The 19,897-nt window shown below is 41.8% G+C and overlaps 1 protein-coding gene across 1 annotated transcript in view; it reads left to right on the forward strand.

Moving 5' to 3' along the window:
• The window catches only part of MEI4 (meiotic double-stranded break formation protein 4), a 146,465-nt gene that overhangs the window by 49,283 nt on the left and 77,285 nt on the right, over positions 1-19,897 (forward strand). Inside the window, exon 4 of the mRNA XM_040349994.1 lies at positions 15,439-15,567. Within this exon, the coding sequence (XP_040205928.1) occupies positions 15,439-15,567 (129 nt within the window). The remainder of the gene's footprint in view (positions 1-15,438; positions 15,568-19,897) is intronic.

Raw genomic sequence — 19,897 nt, forward strand, 5'->3', positions numbered from 1 at the left:
GGGATATCGCTGTACTAACATTGAATAGTTAGTATATCGGCTCTTCCTGAGCTGTCATTTTTTTCATTCAGCCTTGCTGGGTTGAACAAAAAAAAAATACCAGTGTGTACTAAATCTACAACGGTAAATCCAGTCTCTATTTGCAGTAAATCATGCTTGTTATACTTGCAGTGGAACCTAAGGGGTTAGTCCTCTGCATTGTGTATCAAGGCTGTTTAACCACTTCTCTACTTTGGGTGTTTTTCAGATTTGGTGTTTACAAGACTAAAACAGTTTTTTTTGCTAGAAAATTACTTAAAACCCACAAACATTATATATTTATTTTTTTCTAATACCCTAGAGAATAAAATGGCGATCATTGCAATACTTTTTGTCACACCATATTTGCGCAGCGGTCCTACAAGCGCACTTTTTTTGGAAAAAAACCACTTTTTTGAATTAAAAAATAAGACAGCAAATAATTTGGCCCAATTTTTTTATATATTGTGAAAGATAATGTTACGCCGAGTAAAATGGTACCCAACATGTCACGCTTACAAATTGCGCCCGCTCGTGGCATGGCGTCAAACTTTTACCCTTAAAAATCTCGATAGGCGACGTTTAAAAAATTCTATAGGTTGCATTTTTTGAGTTACAGAGTAGGTCTAGGGCTATAATTATTGCTCTCGCTCTAATGATCGCGGCGATACCTCACTTGTGTCGTTTGAACACCGTTTTCATATGCGGGCGCTACTCGCGTATGCGTTCGCTTCTGCGCACGAGCTCGTCGGGACGGGGCGCTTTAAACATTTTTTTTTTTTTCTTATTTTTTACACTGGAAAAAAAATAAAAAATAAAATGATCACTTTTATTCCTATTACAAGGAATGTAAACATCCCTTGTAATAGAAAAAAGCATGACAGGTCCTCTTAAATATGAGATCTGGGGACAAAAAGACCTCAGATCTCATATTTAGGCTTAAATGCAAAAAAAAAAAAAAATTGGAAAATTTAATTTTTTCAAATGACAAAAAAAAAAATGTTTCTTTAAGAGGCTGGGCGGGACTGACGTTTTGACGTCACTTCCGCCCAGCAGAGCTATGGGGACGGGTGAAGGAGATTTTTCCTTCACTCGCAACCCCGCACAGCTGCCGAACGGTCGCGATCTCCTCCGCCGCTACCGACGGCTCCGGTAAGCGGCGGAGGGCGCGGGACAGCTCCGATAACCGATAATGGCGATCTCGCGGCGAATCCGCCGCGGAGACCGCCGTTATCGTGTACCGGACCGCTGACACTAAAGATAGATACCTCGGTTGTGGCAGCAGCTGCTGCCGTTACCGAGATATCCATCTTTAAAGTTAGGCCGTATAAAGACGTACAGCGGTCTGGAAGTGGTTAATCCTGTCTCCTCCTGATTCTCATCACCTTCCAGTGTTCCCAATTCATCTCCGGATAGTACAGAGTGTAGGGGACAAGCTGCACATAGAAATAATATAACCATCTTCTGAAATTCAGATTTCAAATAGAACAAATTTGAATACATAAGAAAATAAAAGAATAGAAAAAGAATAGAATAGACTATAAAAGAAAATTATAAACAAAAAAAAAGAATAGAATATAACCATTTACCAAAATTCAAATAGAATCAATTCAAACTTGAATACAATAGAAAAGAATAGAATAGAATCTAACAGAATAGTATAGAAAAAAAACAACAGAATAGAATAGAAAGAACATAACTATCTACCAAAATTCAAATTTCGAATAGAATACATTTGAAAAGAATTGAATAGAAAATAGAATAAACAAATAGAAAAATAATGCAATTAAAAAAACAATAGAATATAAATGATATAAACATTTCCCAAAATTTTAATAGAATCAGTTCAAATTTGAACAGAATAGAAAAAAATAGATTTGAATAGGAAGATGGTTATATATATATATATATATATATATATATATATATATATATATATATATATATATATATATATATATATATATATATATATATATTCTATTCTGTTTTTTTCTACACTATTGTGTTATTTTGTATTCTATTCTACTTTTTTCTATTCAAATTCAAATTGATTCTATTTGAATGTTAAAAAATGGTTATGCTATTTCTATTTGATTCTATTGTTTGTTTAATGCTATTCTATTCTATTTGAATTGCAGAATGTGGTTACAATCTTTATATTTAATGCTATTCCTTTTTTTTATTTATTTTCTATTCTATTTCATTCGATTCTGTTTGTATTTTCTATCCTATTTTGTCCTGTTTTACTCTATTCTTTTATTTTTCTGTTCTGTTCTTTTCTATTCTATTATATAGTTTTATATTCTATTCCTTTATTTTCTATTCTTATTTATTCCATTTGAAAATTGTAAAACCATTTGAATTCGAGAACTTTTCAAATTTGATTCAAAAACTTTTCGAATCAATCTGATTTCAAATTTGAAAATATGAGTAAACAAAACTAATTCCGAAAACAAATAAAACCGATTAAACACATTTTTATAAGTAGCTCCCTGTCATCGGGAGCAGCGATCAGTGTCGTGTAACAGTAAGCCCAGCCCCCACACATTAAGAATCACTCCCTAGGACACACTTAATCCCTTCCTCGCCCCCTAGTGGTTAACCCCTTCCCTGCCAGTGTCATTTACACAGTAATCAGTGCATTTTTATAGCACTGATTGCTGTATAAATGACAATGGTTGCAAAATAGCGTCAAAAGTGTCTGATGTGTCCGCTGCAATATCGCCGTCACGAGAAAAATCGCAGATCGCTGCCATTACTAGTATAAAAAAAAATAATAAAAATGCCATAAAACCATCCCCTATTTTGTAGGCACTATAACTTTTGCACAAACCAATCAATATACGCTTATTGCGTTTTTTATTTTTAGCCAAAAATATGTAGAAGAATACGTATCGGCCTAAACTGAGGAAAATATATATTTTTTTATATTTTGGGGGATATTTATTATAAAACATTTTAGTTTTTTTTTCGAAATTGTCATTCTTTCTCTGTTTATTTGTTTTTTTTTGGGAGCCACGTCGCACGAACGCGCAATTGTCAGTTAAAGCGAAACAGTGCCGAATCACAAAAAGCGGCCCGTCATTTGGCAGCCAAATCCCCCGGGGCTGAAGTGGTTAATATCAGTGCGCCTGGATGTTGAGCATGCAGTCAGTGTAGTTTTGGCGTGCGCTACATAACTTTTTGAGGAAAAAGGAGAATGTGTCCAGGAAATCTCCAGAACATATCCCAAATGAACCCCAAAGTCATCATACTAGCACTCGTCACAGTATTATCATGTCCTCCAAATACGTGAATATTTTGCGGACTACTTCCTTTCCAAGGAAGGACAGGTTCTGTGACAAAATACCTTTTATCTAATCTTTTTTTTTGCCATGTTATAAATTTGTAATTACCACTGTATAATTATGAACATGGTTACTCCAATTATATTGGATTTATTTGTATGTTTACTTTATGTAAACACGTAAAAAACTCGGTAACCAAAGAAAGAAGACCTTAGGTCTGCAAAATACAAAACCTTGATTCTTGCATGTAAAATAAAAAAACTTTTTTTTTCCTTTGGATTTTTGAGAAAGTTATTCAGTTTCAAGTATACAACACTATTTTTGACTTAGTATTGCAGGTGTGATAACATAAGTCACAAAAAAATCCCTTGCATAAATCACAAAAATTTCAAGTATTCCTCTGTCAAACATTTGTGCAGAGAGTGACATCAGCCACCCTCCTTAGAATTGTATATAATTATCAGATCTTCACAACTTTACTTTATCCATGTAGTGGACATTAACAACCAACTACTGCGTAGTACTGCTGCGCATGATATATATTGGGCTTACATGTATTGCTTGGAGAAAAAAAAATTAAACCAATTGCGTTCTGAAAAGCACAAACTTAAAAGTGTCTCCAACATCCTGCTGAGATGCCCCCATTGAATGGGTGTCATTAAATTGTGTGTGGTGATTTTGTGTTGGTGGTAACCTCTCATTCATCTCCTCTACTTCATTTACAAAAAAAGTCAGAAATTGGTTTGATTAGATTAAACAGGTTTTGTGAAAAGTATACTGTCATTCACAGTGGCGGCTGTGGACTTTTTAGTATGAGGGGTGCCAGACCCGCCCTTCCCTTTTGACCCATCCCACTTCTCATAAGCCCCACCTCTTATAGAATCCACCCACTCTGTCCCCTGTAATTAACTTACTGACAGGTAAGAAAGCATAGTACTGTCATTGAAATGATGTCCCATGAATACTGCATGGAGTGGACTAGTGCTGATCAGAACTAGATCAGATAGTGAATAAAGTATCAAGCTGGGGATGGATGCTGCTGCTCTGTGGCCAAATGAACTGTCTCATCTGCAATCTTGTGATTGCATAGACATCATGCTTCCCATAGAGCACTGTGTCCTGTGCCCGAACACAGTGCACTTAACCCCCCTGGCGGTATTCCCGAGTCTGACTCGGGGTGAGATTTTTTGGCTACGATCGATAACCCCGAGTCAGACTCGGGCTCGCCTCGCTGAATCCACAGGCTTGGTTTACTTACCTTGTCCCTGGATCCAGCGATGCCGCCGCGCTGTGTGAGCGAGCGGGACCTCGCTCAATTCACACAGTGCCTCTGTGTGCCGCCGATCTCCGTTCCCTGCGACGTTACGACGCACAGGGGCGGAGAACGGCGCCAAATTCAAAGGTAAACAAACACCTTACATACAGTATACTGTAATCTTATAGATTACATTATTGTATGTAAAAAATACACACACCCCTTGCCCCTAGTGGTCTGTCCAATGCCCTACATGTACTTTTATATAATAAAAACTGTTCTTTCTGCCTGCAAACTGTAGATTGTCCATAGCAACCAAAAGTGTCCCTTTATGTCAAAAATGGTTTTAGAGCAGCTAGAAAACAGCGATAATAAATTATAATCACTTGCAGAATTGTGCTAAAGCGATTTGTGGGGAAATTCATCATAAAAAAATAAAAGTAATGACAGCGACAATTCTGCAACTGAGCAAATTTCAGTGATTTTGAGTTGATTACATTATTGAATAATTTTTATTATAATTATATTATTATTTGTTATAATTATTTATAATTATTTATTATATTATAATTTATAATTTTGTTTTTAAAAAAATTCATACCCGGGATGCCTACTAGACTCTTGTTTGGACAGATTTGAGTGAGTTATTCCTAAGAATTACAGGCCTACAATATAAAATGCCAAATTTCCTTGCAAATAATGGTACCGCTTTCAGCACCTTTTTTCTGAAATAATCATACCGCCAGGGAGGTTAAGGGCCCTTTTTTTATATATATTTTTATTATTAACGGGCCGCCACTGGGCATTCATCTTACATGGACACATTCTGGTTTTGCAGGCTGTGTGCAGACAAGATGGCTGGAGCAGAGGACACAAAGAGGAATTTGAAATGGTAAAATTTAAGCAGTTTGACCATGTCATGATGAAAACCTGTCTTTAGTGGGGATAATACATGACAAGCAGCAGGAAGCCCTCGCAACATGTAAGGCCCCGTACACACGTCCGAGGAACTCGACGGGCAAAACACATCGTTTTGCTCGTCGAGTTCCTTGTGAAGCCGACGAGGATCTCAGCGAGCCAAGTTTCCCCATTGACTAACGAGGAAATAGAGAACATGTTCTCTATTTGGCTCGACGAGTTCCTCGTCGGCTTCCTCGGCCAAAAGTGTACACACGACCGGGTTTCTCGGCAGAATACGGCTCCGATCGAGTTTCTGGCTGAATTCTGCCAAGAAACTCGGTCGTGTGTACGGGGCCTAAGCCAAAGCTGTAATCTATGTCGTCTGGACTCTCTGGCTGTTTGGTTCCAGTAGGAGACTTTTCGGAGGCATCTATCCCTTTGATGGAATGATGTTTATGCTTGTTTTTTACTTAGTTTGTGAGTATTCATGACTTTTTATACAATTTTAATTAAACCTAGCCATTGGTAATGCACTAGGTCGGTGCACCCCTCTTTTCCTTTTACATAGGAAGTTGGATATACCTGACTACAGCAAAGGTATCAATCAGATTAAACTACAATATAAAAATAAAACAGGCATATAAATAACAAATTAAAAGCAGCAAACAAAACTACAAGTTTTCATAAACCAGGTAAGAGGAATGCAGGGAAGAATGGCTTGGTTCTCTGCTGACATCTATGGGTGATTCAGATAGGGAAGATTACAGATGAGGGTGGACGACATGGGTTTGGTTGCTCAGCATTCTTGAATACCCTGATGAGATGGGAAAGGTGTGTACATTGGTGGGGGTCCTGAGAAAGGACTCATGGCAGGTGAAGTGTCATGGTAATGATAGCCGAGCAGTGATTTAGTAAATAAGCCACTAGGTACAATAAAACCCAATCCCCAGAGCTAAACTCTAAGAAATGGGCGTTCCTTTTTGTAGCGGAAACTATAAACATAATATATGCATATCTATCACTAGGAATGAGCTCGGGCATGTTCAGGATCCTAGTCCCTACATGCCCGATCCTGCCTGGAAGCACAGGGCTAATCACAGGCACGTGCACCCTGGCCTGGTAGGCCATTTCGCTGGGGAGCCGTGATTCAGTCACCCTAAAGGTGGGTTGCCGCACTCGAAGAAAAAGAAACCCAGACCAATGGCGTCTGTCTCATAAATACCCTCCCCCAGCATGCACAGTGAGGAGAAACCCTCCTGATAGGCTGCCGGGAAAAAGCACCCAAACCTTGACTCCCCTGCTGCCACCTATCATCCTGGGGTGGGAACAACACCCCAGGAACAACAGAATAAGCCCACAGCACAGTCAATCTGAGACAGAGACACAATTTGAATAAATTAACTGGATCAGAGCTACTTACCTCTCTGATCCCCCACTAAATTTAACAGAGCACCGGTACTTGGAAGTAACCAGGCGCTACACACTCCCCCCACTTGAATAGACACTGTCCTCAGTGTCCCAACAACTGGTGTTCAAGCCTGAACACATGTCCTGTATCTGCTATAACAGGAAAGGAAGAGATAGAAAAGATAGAAAATTATAAAAATATAAAACATTCCTTTGTACAATTATTCACAATGATGCATTATGATATTACACATTCCTGACTATCTATCCTGCCCTAATCTCCGACAGTTTTGATAGATGATCAATAACCTGAAAAAAACAAAATGGAAGAACATACACAAAATATACATCAGTATACATCTAAAGTCACTGAGGGTGAAATTGAAGCTGCACCTCTGCCAACTAAGGCAAGGCCTCCTTTTCCTCCCAAAGAGACATCAAAATAAGTGCTAAGATTTTCTCAAACTGCAAGGGCTTAGGAGAAAATATATACAAGTTACTCTTTCTGCAGTGGTAGAAGTTGCAGAACACTGCCCCTAGAGGTCAGTGCGCTGGTTCTACCAACATAAGGCAGTCCATGCTCAAATTAGAGCAATCAGAGAGGAAAAAAAATAACTTTCTTCTTCTTTCCTTTTTCTTGCCGTGATGAAACCGCCGGGACCCTAATCTTACTAACTTATCATATCCCCCCGAAGTTCTGCAAATACGGCCAAATGTGGATCCGGAAGAAAATTAAAAAAACAAAAAACGAAAAGGGTGATTGCTCCCGTCCATGATTTCCTCAATAGCAGCAACGACAAATAAATTACACTGTAGGTACGGGTTCTACAGGTAAAATCTTGGGTCAGGCAAAGTGATGATGTCCCCTTCGTTATTCATTGTGGTAATTGAATAAACACGATCCACTTTTCCGGGGCTTTTGATGACCACTCTGTCACTGTAAATGTACCGGCCAGGGCTCCATTCCTTTCGGCAACCTTCAAACCGGTGGCTGATACAGATGAAAGCATACTCAGTGCCGCGATCGGCCTTCGGTACTTCCAAATATTCCCAAATTGCATCCTTGCACCTCTCCTCTCTCATTTCTTCAATTTGTGTCATGAGAGCTGGGGGCACATAAGGAAATTCCCACCCGTAGTCCTGGGCCACCCTCTTCATTACTTTGCGCTGAAGGCGAGCCAGTTTCAGTATGGTACGAGGGTGTCCAAGTCCTGACATGACAATGGCATCAGGTGCTCTTTTTGAAACAGGCAATGCAGCGGGTATGGGAACAGTCTCTCTGGTAACACTGGTACTTAGCACCGCAACTCCCCAAGTTAGCTGCGGGATATCTGCCTGTGGTGCGCTATCCCGGGAGCGTCTTTTGTGTTTGTGGGGTTTGGAAGCACGGGAGTTTCTGCCCCACTGTGACTCGGGCAGCTCCGGCTCAAACCATTGATTATCCCCCACATCGAAGGAAGAGTCAATCTCAGAAGTGTGGTACTCTTCAGCAGGTAAACAGACACGCTCTTTAGTAAGGGTACTGTCCTTGGACTTGGATTTGTCTTAACCAGGGGCAATGCTCTCCCTGAAACCCTTGTCATGTCCACACATCGGTAGGCCTCGTCCACAGCCATGGGAAACCTTGATGGGGCCCATTTTCTCAGAGGTGAGCCAAGCGGAAACCACCGCCATACACACTGTTTCGGTAGCAGCATCCACCTTTAGGGTAGGTACATTCTCTTTGTTTTCGGTGTCGCTTACCTCTGGCGACACCATCGGAGTAGCAGTTTACGACATTGTGATTGCAGCGGTGGACGAAACAGTCACAACTTCAGGATCAGTCACGGTAATGGCAGTAGAAGCAGGTGTAGGCCATGGGACCTCTTCCTCCGCAAGCACCGCTTCGGTGACCTAATCCACTCGATACTCTCAAGGAGACTCCGTTGGTTGCTCCACATGGAACAAATATTCCCAGCACTTCTTGCACTGAGCAAAGGGCAGGATCCGGACAGCTAGCTCCGCACATTGGGGGCAGGACAGTCCAAGGCCCTCAGCGCCACCACTAGAGAACAGCACAAACCTCCCCTGGGTCCTCATTCGAATTCCGGTATTGGTCAGGGGGACTCCGGTGGTGGCAGGCAATGGATTGACTCCCAGCATAGACATCGGGGGTCTCAATTTCCCAAACGTCGGGGGCACAGACATGCTTGCACGACTCTCTCTCGTGGGCGGGCAATCACTCTGCCCTTTGGCGCCAAACTCGTCCTACGTCTCACGCAGGGGTGGGTAACTCCTCCTATATGAGTTATTTTTCTTGCACGTTGCAGGCACACGTCACTCCGCAGCACGTGCGCCCGACGGTAACTCTCTCCTTACTAGCACAGTCCAACACCACGACAATTCCTTGCTTCAATGGCGGAATAAAACTTCTCAACTTGGTTTTTCGAGGCCTCTCTCACTGACCTGGCAGCCAGAGTATTACTCAGAACTTAGAGGAAAAGTCTCTGCCACAGATCTTCCTTAGGATTGAGGTAGCGGAGGTAATCCTCCGTAAAAGACTTTGGCCTGGATCTCCTTCAGGTAGTTTACAGGTGACCGACAGACAGGTGACCAACGTCCATCCTTTCAGTATTTGGTTCCCTTTATACCCGGTTGATTGTCAAGAACCTATTGGATTGCCAGCCTCTTTTGGCTCTCCTCGGATGGACTCCCCACTGAACAGCTATCTCGCGTGGGATCTTCTCAGGATTGGGGACCCAGTCGATTACTGGGGACCCGCCACAGCTTTAAATGTTCCAGGCCAACATGGTCCAGGAACACAGCGTGGCACGTGCACCCTAGCCTCATAGGCCAGGCCGTTGGGGCGCCCTGATGCAGTCACCCTAAAGGTGGGTGCCGCACTCGAAGAAAAAGAAACCCAGACCGATGGCGTCTGTCTCATAAATACCCTCCCCCAGCATGCACAGCGAGGAGAAACCCTCCTGATAGGCTGCTGGGAAAGCACCTAAACCTTGACTCCACTGCTGCCCCCTGTCGTCCTGGGGAACAGCACCCCAGGAACAACAGAATAAGCCCACAGCACAGCCAAGCTGAGACAGAGACCCAATTTGAATAGATTAACTATATCAGAGCTACTTAACTCTCTGATCCCCCACTAAATTTAACAAAGCACCGGTACTTGGAAGTAACCAGGCGCTACACTAGTAACACTGATCATTATACGCTCCCGCCGGCAGGACACAATAGCGCTGCATGAGTGATTCCCCCATCCAAATCGAATGTGTGGATAAGGGAATCATATTCTTTTTTGTTCAACCTATTGTTCAGGTTTGTTTCACCTGACCAGTGCTGATGGCTATAGCCAGTAACACTGATCATTGCACTCTGCTGATGTCTATAGCCGGCAACAATGATCACTGTATTTGGCTCCCGCCGGCAGGACACAATAGTGCTGCATGAGTGATTCCCCCATCCAAATTGACTGTGTGGATGGGGGAATCATATTCTTTTTTGCTCAACCTATTGGTTAAACAAAAAACAAATATGTATGGCCTGGTTTAGCTCCTGTGAGGTCATCGTAGGGGCTAAAAAACCTATGTAATTTCTGTGGGCATTTGTGTAGGTGGTAACAAGGGGAAGGACAACTCCTCAGTTTTTGCTGGGACACAAATGCTGTCAGCATAGCTGTAAAACATACAGTACAGGACAGAGGACTTGTATTTGTAGATCATGTGTTATATGCAGGATATCTTAAAGTGTTCAGACACTGGCAAAAACATTCTAGGGCCGCCCCTATTGCACACTTGTATAACCCCACCCACTCTATGAATCTATTTTTTTGTTAGTGTTCTTATGTCATTGACTTGTTTCTCACATTTCTATCAAGATCTGGGTGCTTATTACCCTGGGAAATCAAAGAGTTTCTGGATCGGGGGGACTGTACCCAGACATCACTTTGTGGAGCTGTTCTATAATGTTGGCTTTGGGCACTGGATCCTGTTATAGATGCTCACCTTGGCACAAAGTGCAACCTGTGTAGTTAGCCGCAGAGTGCTATACAGGTCAAGGGGCATGGTTCATTTCTATGGTTCCAAGACCTAGAGGACCCCTTTGGGGTATGCCCACTGTAATGGGTAAAGCCTGGACCAGTAGTAGGCCCAGCATTGTGGATAATGTTCCTCAAGCTGCTTTCTAAATGTATGCGTGTACTTTAACTGAAGTGTTTTTTTGTGGGGATGTCAACAGTTCTGTTTTGCTGTGCTGTTGCTCACTCCTCAGTTTTTTGTTGGGGTTTACATACTGTATATGCATTGAAGTTTGCATGAAGATGTTTGCCCAAAGTTCTTCTTTAAATAAAATGGATGGGATATGAAAGCTATAATTACATACATTTTATGCAATGCAGGTACTAGTTTGTTCAGATTGATTTAAACAAAATCTCTTAGTAGATGTTCTGTTTTGCATATTTGTTTATTGTCAATTTTAAGGGTAATTACACATAGATCATCAAATGCGAGCCTTCAAAACACTGTAATGCTCTGGTAGGATACAGGCTCACTTCAGATTAGCATAACTGGGGCAGCTGCTCTTAATACTGTACAATTACTAGGTAATCAGATTTATATTAATTGAGCTATCAATAAACAAATAAAATGCATATGAATATGTTCGGCTATGACATGTTAAATAATTAAATTCAGATAATCATAGCTAAAAATGGAATTGTTCATATACAGTATCTCACATTTTCGTAAATATTTTATTATATCTTTTCATGTGACAACACTGAAGAAATGTCACTTTGCTACAATGTAAAGTAGTGAGTGTACAGCTTGTATAACAGTGTAAATTTTCTATCCCCTCAAAATAACTCAACACACAGCCATTAATGTCTAAACCGCTGGCAACAATAGTGAGTACACCCCGAAGTGAAAATGTCCAAATTGGGCCAAAGTGTCAATATTTTGTGTGGCCACCTTTATTTTCCAGCACTACCCTAAACCTCTTGGGCATGGAGTTCACCAGAGCTTGACAGGTTGCCATTGTAGTCCTCTTCCACTCCTCCATATTTACATCACGGAGCTGTTGGATGTTAGAGACCTTGTGCTCCTCCACCTTCCGTTTTGAGGATGCCCCACAGATGCTTAATAGGGTTTAGGTCTGGAGACATGCTTGGCCCGTCCATCACCTTTACCCTCAGCTTCTTTAGCAAGGCAGTGGTCGTCTTGGAGGTGTGTTTGGGGTCGTTATCGTGTTGCAATACTGCCCCTCTCTCTGAAGGGAGCAGATCATGCTCTGCTTCAGTATGTCACAGTACATGTTGGCATTTATGGTTACCTCAATAAACTGTAGCTCCCCAGTGCCGGCAGCACTCATGCAGCCCCAGACCATGACACTCCCACCACCATGCTTGACTGTAGGCAAGACACACTTGTCTTTGTACTCCTCACCTGGTTGCCACCACACACGCTTGACAAATCTGAACCAAATAAGTTTATTTTGGTCTCATCAGACCACAGGACATGGCTCCAGTAATTCATGTCCTTAGTCTGCTTGTCTTCAGCAAACTGCGGGCCTTCTTGTGCATCATCTTTAGAAGAGGCTTCCTTCTGGGACGACAGCCATGCAGACCAATTAGATGCAGTGTGTGGTGTATGGTCTGAGCACTGACAGGCTGACCCCCCACCCCTTCAACCTCTGCAGCAATGCTGGCAGCACTCATACATCTATTTCCCAAAGACAACCTCTGGATATGAAGCTGAGCATGTGCACTCAACTTCTTTGGTCGACCATGGCAAGGCCTGTTCTGAGTGGAACCTGTCCTCTTAAATCGATGTATGGTCTTGGCCACTGTGTTGCTGCTCAGTTTCAGGGTCTTGGCAATCTTCTTATAGCCAAGACCATCTTTATGTAGAGCAGCAATTCTTTTTTTCAGATCCTCAGATAATTCCTTGCCATGAGGTGCCATGTTGAAATGAAACCAGTATGACCAGTATGAGAGAGTGAGAGCGATAACACCAAATTTGACACACCTGCTGCCCATTCACACCTGAGACCTTGTAACACTAACAAGTCACATGACATTGGGGAGGAAAAATGGCTGATTGGGCTCAGTTTGGACATTTTCACTTAGGGGTGTACTCACTTTTGTTGCCAGTGGTTTAGACATTAATGGCTGTGTGTTGAGTTATATAATAAATGATTTACGAAAATGTGAGGGGTGTGAGATACTGTATATGAACAAGGGGTGTACGCACTTCTGTGAGATACCGTATGCTTCATATGAGGGAAAACGTCTGGATCGCTTTAAAACAAATGTATTGTTAACCACTTCTGGACTGCCCGCTGTCGTTTTACGTCGCTACTTTGAAGAGGAATACCGTTTATGGTAGCAGCTAGCTACCATAACCCTGGTATACACTTTAAGAGCGGGTGATCCACTTCAAGATAAAAGTGGTCTCTGCGGCACCGCAAGATAGCTTTTATCGGTGACGGGAGAGGCCCCCCCAGGTTTGTAGACTTTAACTTTCAGACAGAAGATTATTTATTTGCAAATTTTAATAACTGAAACTAAGAAAAAACATTTTGTTTTTTTTCTCAAAATATTTGATCATTATTCTTTTAACCACTTCAGCCCGGGAGATTGTACCCCCTTCCCGACCAGAGCACTTTTTACATTTTGGCACTGCGTCCCTTTAACTGACAATTGCGCGGTCATGCAATGCTGTATCCAAAACAATTGAAAACTTTTTCCCCACAAATAGAGCTTTCTTTTGGTGGTATTTGATCACCTCTGCGGTTTTTATTTTGTGCGCTATAAACAAAAAAAGCAAAAAGTTTGAAAAAAAAACAATATTTTTTACTATAATAAATACCCTCAAATATGTTTTTAAAAAACAAATTTCTTCATTAGTTTAGGCCGATATGTACTCTTCTACATATTTTTGGTAAAAAAATAAAAATCGCAATAAGCATATATTGATTGGTTTGTGCAAAAGTTATAGCGTCTACAAACTATGGGAAAGATTTATGGCATTTTTATGGGGTTTTTATTATTTATTTATTTTTACTAGTAATGGCAGTATTGCGACATTGAGACAGACAGATCGGACACTTTTGACACATTTTTGGGACCATTGGAATTTATAGAGCGATCATTGCTATAAATGTGCACTGATTACTGTATAAATGTCGCTAGCAGGGAAGGGGTTAACAGGAGGCGATCAAGGGGTTAAATGTGTGTTCCCTAACTGTGTTTTAACTGTGTGGGGAGGGGAGTGACTAGGAGAGATGACAGGTTGCGTTTTCTACTTTGTAGAAACACATGATCTGTCTTCTCTCCGCCGCCCAGGGATTTGCATGTTTACACACAAAAATCTCTGTGCTGTATATATACGGGATTTCGCCCCGGAGAGCCATTCTGCCACAGTATATCTGCTTGAGCCGGTTGGGAACCGGTTAAAGTAAAAGTAAAAAAAAAAAAAAAAAAAACAGTCGTGATGAAAAAAAAAAAGAAAGCTCTATCTGTCTCAAAAAAAATATATATAAAATTAATATAGGTACAGTATTGCATTACTGAGTAATTGTCACTGAAAATGTTACATCGCTGAACACAGAAAAATGGCCTAGACAGTCCAGTCTACAAGCGGGTAAAATGGAACAAAATCTTCATCGTGGTTGGTGGGTTTCTGCAATCATATGCAAGTATGCAACTATGCACTGCACAGCATGCTTACATATTAAGAAACACTTAGACTTTTCTTTTAGTGTACCCTCATTCAGCCTAACATCGCTGCCAGTCCCATCACTTCTCCTGTGTGCACCAGTGCTGTGTGCCAGAGGGATTTTGCAAAGTGGTTTTGGTAAAAAAAGACAAATCATTTTTTAAAGCCCTCTGGAGCACCCTGAATCCCCACTTTTGAGTTAGGGGAATGCCACCCTACATGAAAGTGTTTGTTTCCTGAGAAACCATTTTCTAGACCCAAGCAGGGTGTACCTAACCCCCCATAAAATTACCAACTTAAAAAAAATTATTACCTGCATAATGTAAGGTGAACGAATTTTCTAAATTAAATCCAGGGACACCTCACTGAATATTCCTTCCTTTTATTAGGGTTGGGACAGGGCAGAGCAAAGAGGTGGATATAATAGTGGCATGTGAAATGCACCACACCAAATGATGGATGTGGCCAAATTATGCTAACGTAGGAGGATGGTTTAATAACATCTGAGCTGGGTGGTCTGGGTCAAGAGTTTGTGCCCATGTGTGCATGGCAGATCACCATCACAAGCAATGGCAAGGCTTACCTCCCGCAACTAAGTCTGCACAAGCAAAGAAAGGAGGGCCATGGAAGACCATATACTATTGACATGTAACATCATCAATACCCTTAGACACAGCCAGGAGTAGACACCCCTGTCCCCTCCCTTCTCCTGCTTCAAACTAATCAGATACATGTTGCTAAGATGGATTACCCTGAAGCTCATTTTATTAGATAAGTCTTGATTATATGTTGATTGTAATATAATATATATATATTTTATGTTCCTATGCCTTCCATTTAACTGATAACTAATTTATTTTAGTTTCAGAATCAGCAAGCTATGTTAGATTGTCTGTATCAGCTGGGGAAATGTTCCAAGGTTAATGGACCCTTAATACATCTCCTTTTTTCTGAAATCAAGAATTTTGTTGATGAACTCCTCCAACACCAGGTTTGTTACTCTATTTTTCCACTTCATTTCCACTGGTGTTTTTACAGCCACTTTTTTTAGCCTTTTTACAGCTTAAAAACGGCTGTCCATGTTTATTTTGTTAAAAAAAAAAATATATATATATATATTTTTTTGTGAGCTGGTGCTCAAAAAACGCATCGGTAGCCTTTTTTGAGCGTTTTTGCGCGTTTTAGCGCATTTTTGAGTGTTTTTTAATGTCTGGCATTTTTACAGCTCTATTGCTGGAGCCACAGAACGCCCTGGTCCCGCGTTTTTTTTTTACAACTCAAAAACGCCTATGCCATTTGCAGCTCAAAAACGCCTATGTGGGCATGATGCCATAGAATAATATGGACAGGCGTTTTTAAGCTGTAAAAAACGCTCAGAAAAGTGGCTGTAAAAATGCCAGTGGAAAGGAAGCCGTAGGATTGTGTTTAGCTGCTTGGTATATAACTATACTGTATATATTTGTTTTCCTGAGCATCTTGGCATAGTGTCATTAGCTAATATATGCATAGATTCACCTGTGCTCAGATATTTCACTTCTACTTTCATTCAACAATGTAATACACAGTATTGCAGTCTACCTATCTTTTTAGATGTGGAGGCTGCTTTACTTTACTTTTTTTCAGTCTTTTTTCAACTGTTAATTCTGCCAGTAAGTTTACTATTATTCATTTCCTTTTAACAGACCAAATTGTTCAACACAAGTGGTAGTTAGAGGGCTGAAGCAAATCATTTAACATTGAGAGCAGAGCTTACAATAGCTAGCTTTCATTCATAGTTAAAACCGTTATCCCAAAAGGAAAACAAAAAACTGTAAATGCTTAAAACATGTAAGCTAAAGTTAGGACTTAAAGTGTTAATGGTTTATGTAAAGAGCTTAAATACTTACGGACTATAGGCCGTCATATGAAGTCCTTGGGTTGCAGCGTTTATACTGGGACGATGCCTACAATTAAAGGCATCCTCCCACTATCAGAATTTTCAGATGGCGATTCCCTTTTAGGCAGATTAGAGTAGCTGAATAGGGGAAAGGGGGTTTTCCCCGCCATCGCTGCCCTTCCTAGGCTCTCATTGGCGATGGCTGCACAGCACAGAGAGGAATTGAGGTTGTTCCTCCCTCTCTGTGACCCTGGAAATTGGGAAGTATGTTGCCACTTCCAGTTCTGCCTCTCTGTTTCCCTGGCCATTAGCGGCCAGGAAAGCAGCCAGTCAGACCAATCTGTATCTGATCGACTGCATTGGAGGCAAGAGGAGAGATTTGGGGTCTAATAGACCCCAGATCTCTCCAAAAAAGAGGACCTGTCACAAGGGATGTTGTTCATAATAACATTCCTTTGGTCCATTCGCAAATGCGAATGCATAAGCAAACCCCGCACACATATGTTAACGGTAATTGCACCACACATGTGGTCGTTAACCTCAGATCAGGAGCAATAATTCCAGTACCAGACCTCCTCTGTAACTCTAAACTGGTAACCTGTAAAAATGTTTAAAGCGTTGCCTATGGAGAATATTAGGTACTTTTGTTTGGCGCCATTCCAGGGGTATACGCACATTTAAAGCATGACATGTTAAGTATCTATTTACTTGCTGTAATTTTATCTTTTACATTTTATCCAAAATTGAGTATTCTAATGTTCGTACAAAGAGTTGTGCTAAGAAGTATTGAGTCAGACACCAATAAGGAAAAAACAGTCCCACAAGTGGAAAAAGGTTCTGTAATAGCATCTGCACCATCTGCCTCCTTTGAGGCCGCGTACACACGGTCGGTTCAAACCGATGAAAACGGACTGAAGTTCAGTTTCATCGGTCCAAACCGACCGTGTGTACGGCCCATCGGTCTTTTGTCCTTCGGACAAAAGTTAGAGAACTTGCTTTAAAATCGAACCGATGGACCGCTGACCGATAGGTCCAAACCGATGGTTAGTACACAAAAGCATTGGTTCAAAACCTGCGCATTCTCAGAATCAAGTCGACACATGCTTGGAAGCATTGAACTTCGTTTTTTTCAGTGCGTTGTTGTGTTTTACGTCACCGCGTTCTGACCCGATCGGTTTTTGGAACGATGGTGTGTATGCACATCAGACCATCAGGCCACTTCAGCGGTGAACCGATGAAAACGGGCCGTCGGACCATTCTCATCGGATGGACCGATCGTGTGTACGCGACCTAACTATAAAATCTAGTGATAATCCCCTCCACCATAGGCAAAATGGCCGCTTACCAGATTGCACAGACCTTCTATCACAGAAGGTCAGTGACATTTTAAGTGTCCCAAGAAAAGAGAAAAGAACGGAGGGCGCACCGACAATGTGGAGTTTAAAACCAGGCCTTAAAAGACAGCAGAAATCCAGCAACATCAGCAGAACACGATAATCACTTGAATCTACAATCGATGTTAGAGCTGACGTGTTTCGGGTGCATACCCCTTTCTTCAGAGCTTGGTAGTCTGCAGTGTTTCTCAGTTTCATGAATTCCCACAATTCTGAGGAGGGCTGCAAGACTCTGGAAGATATCTTTTAATTGAACTACACCACCCCATAGCACCTTCCGAAAATACCGGAGCGCAGGAGATTTGTTTTTGTTTATTTTAAGTGTCCCAGAAGTCTCTTAGGGCATATGGAATCCCCATCCAGGTATCAATATCAGATGGTCCCCAAAATATAAAAGACTTGCCATACAAAAAATAATCCTAAAAACGTTATTGTAGATGTAGAGCCTGGTTACTTTTCAGAACCGCTGCTAGTGTAAATTTAGAGGGGGTCAGAAAGTTAAGTGACTCTGACCAGGTTAATCTGTTTAAATTTGGAGCCTCTGTCCCAGCTTTGGCTGTGCTGTGGGTTTGTGCTGTCGTTTCTGGGGTGCTGATCACACCCCAGGCCAACAGGTGGCAGCAGTGGAGTCAAGGGTTTGGATTCTTCTTCCCAGCAGCCTATCGGGAGGAGGTTTCCTCGCTGTGCATGCTGGGGAGGGGTATTTATGGGGAAGATGCCATCTTCTTGGGTCTTCCTCCCATGTGGCGCCCACCTTCAGGGTGGCCATTCCACGGCACCCCAGCAAATGGCATCCCGGGACGGAGCTGTCCGTCCTGTTGGAGGAAGCTGTCCGGTGGAGAGTCTGCCTGAGGAGTGCCAAGAGAGGCTGGTGTTCCAAGAGGGGCCTGAACATCCATAGGGGACCAGGAAAACCGGGTACTGAGAGGCTGGACGTTGGTCGCCTATCAGTTGGTAACCTAACCAAAACTACCTGAAGGAGATCCGGGTGTTGAATCTAATAGAGAGGATTCTAGACCACTTTTTTTTTCTTCAACCATTGGGAGGGTCTGTGGCAGAGACTTAGGCCGTGTACAGACGAGCATACATGTACGATGAAACCGGTCCGCCGGACCGTTTTCACCGTACATGTCTGCCCGGGGATTTCTGTATGGTGGCTGTACTCACCATCATACAGAAAACCGCGCGTAAACAATACGCGGGGCGTGGCCGCGCCGTCGCCGCGACGATCACGCGGTGACGTGGGCGGCCCTGCCAGTTCAATGCTTCCACGCATCAAAAATGATGCAGACCAATTGGGGGTGAAACCCATACCCCTCACTTATAAAATGACATCCATCATTAACAAAACCCCAGGACAGCTAGCCAAGATTCAGAGGTAAGAGAGCTGCCGCTCCAGGTGAGCTCACTAGGGTAATTGATGTCCACTCAGAAGCAGATGGGTGCTGGCAATGCACAGGATGTGCAAAAACAACAAGGATATGGACAGCCGCACTCCAGTAACTTAAAAAAGACGTGCCCTTTATTGGGTACAGGAAAAAATACACTACAGGTATCAGCACACAGTGGGATAAACAGCTGACGCGTTTCGCATTGAGTGTCAATGCTTAATCATAGTACCCTCTCTGGTGATAATGTTGCTGTCTGAGGGTTGCTACATTGCTTCTTCAATGATACAGTGGAGAAATCAATGTAGCCACCCTAAGGTAGAAAGTGTGGTACTGGCCGGATAACTATGTGAAAATATTAGAAAAAAAAGCAGAAGAAAAAATAATGCAGCCATCCCATTCCCATCTAAGGATTATAAGATGCAATATAGCAATGTTTTTTTTTATTAATATTTAGTTTTAGATACGGTAATACGGTTATTGTTATTATTATTATTATTATTATTATTATTATTATTATTATTATTATTATTTTGTTTTGTTTTTAATTTAAAGGTTAGCTATGTATATTTTTGCATACTTACAATGGTCCTATTTGGGCCAATGTAAACATACATGTGCCATATCTGGCTGATCCCTTGTGGAAGCTGGAAATCGCTGTAG

The sequence above is a fragment of the Rana temporaria genome, chromosome 4, assembly GCF_905171775.1.
Source record: "Rana temporaria chromosome 4, aRanTem1.1, whole genome shotgun sequence".
NCBI lineage: Eukaryota > Metazoa > Chordata > Amphibia > Anura > Ranidae > Rana > Rana temporaria.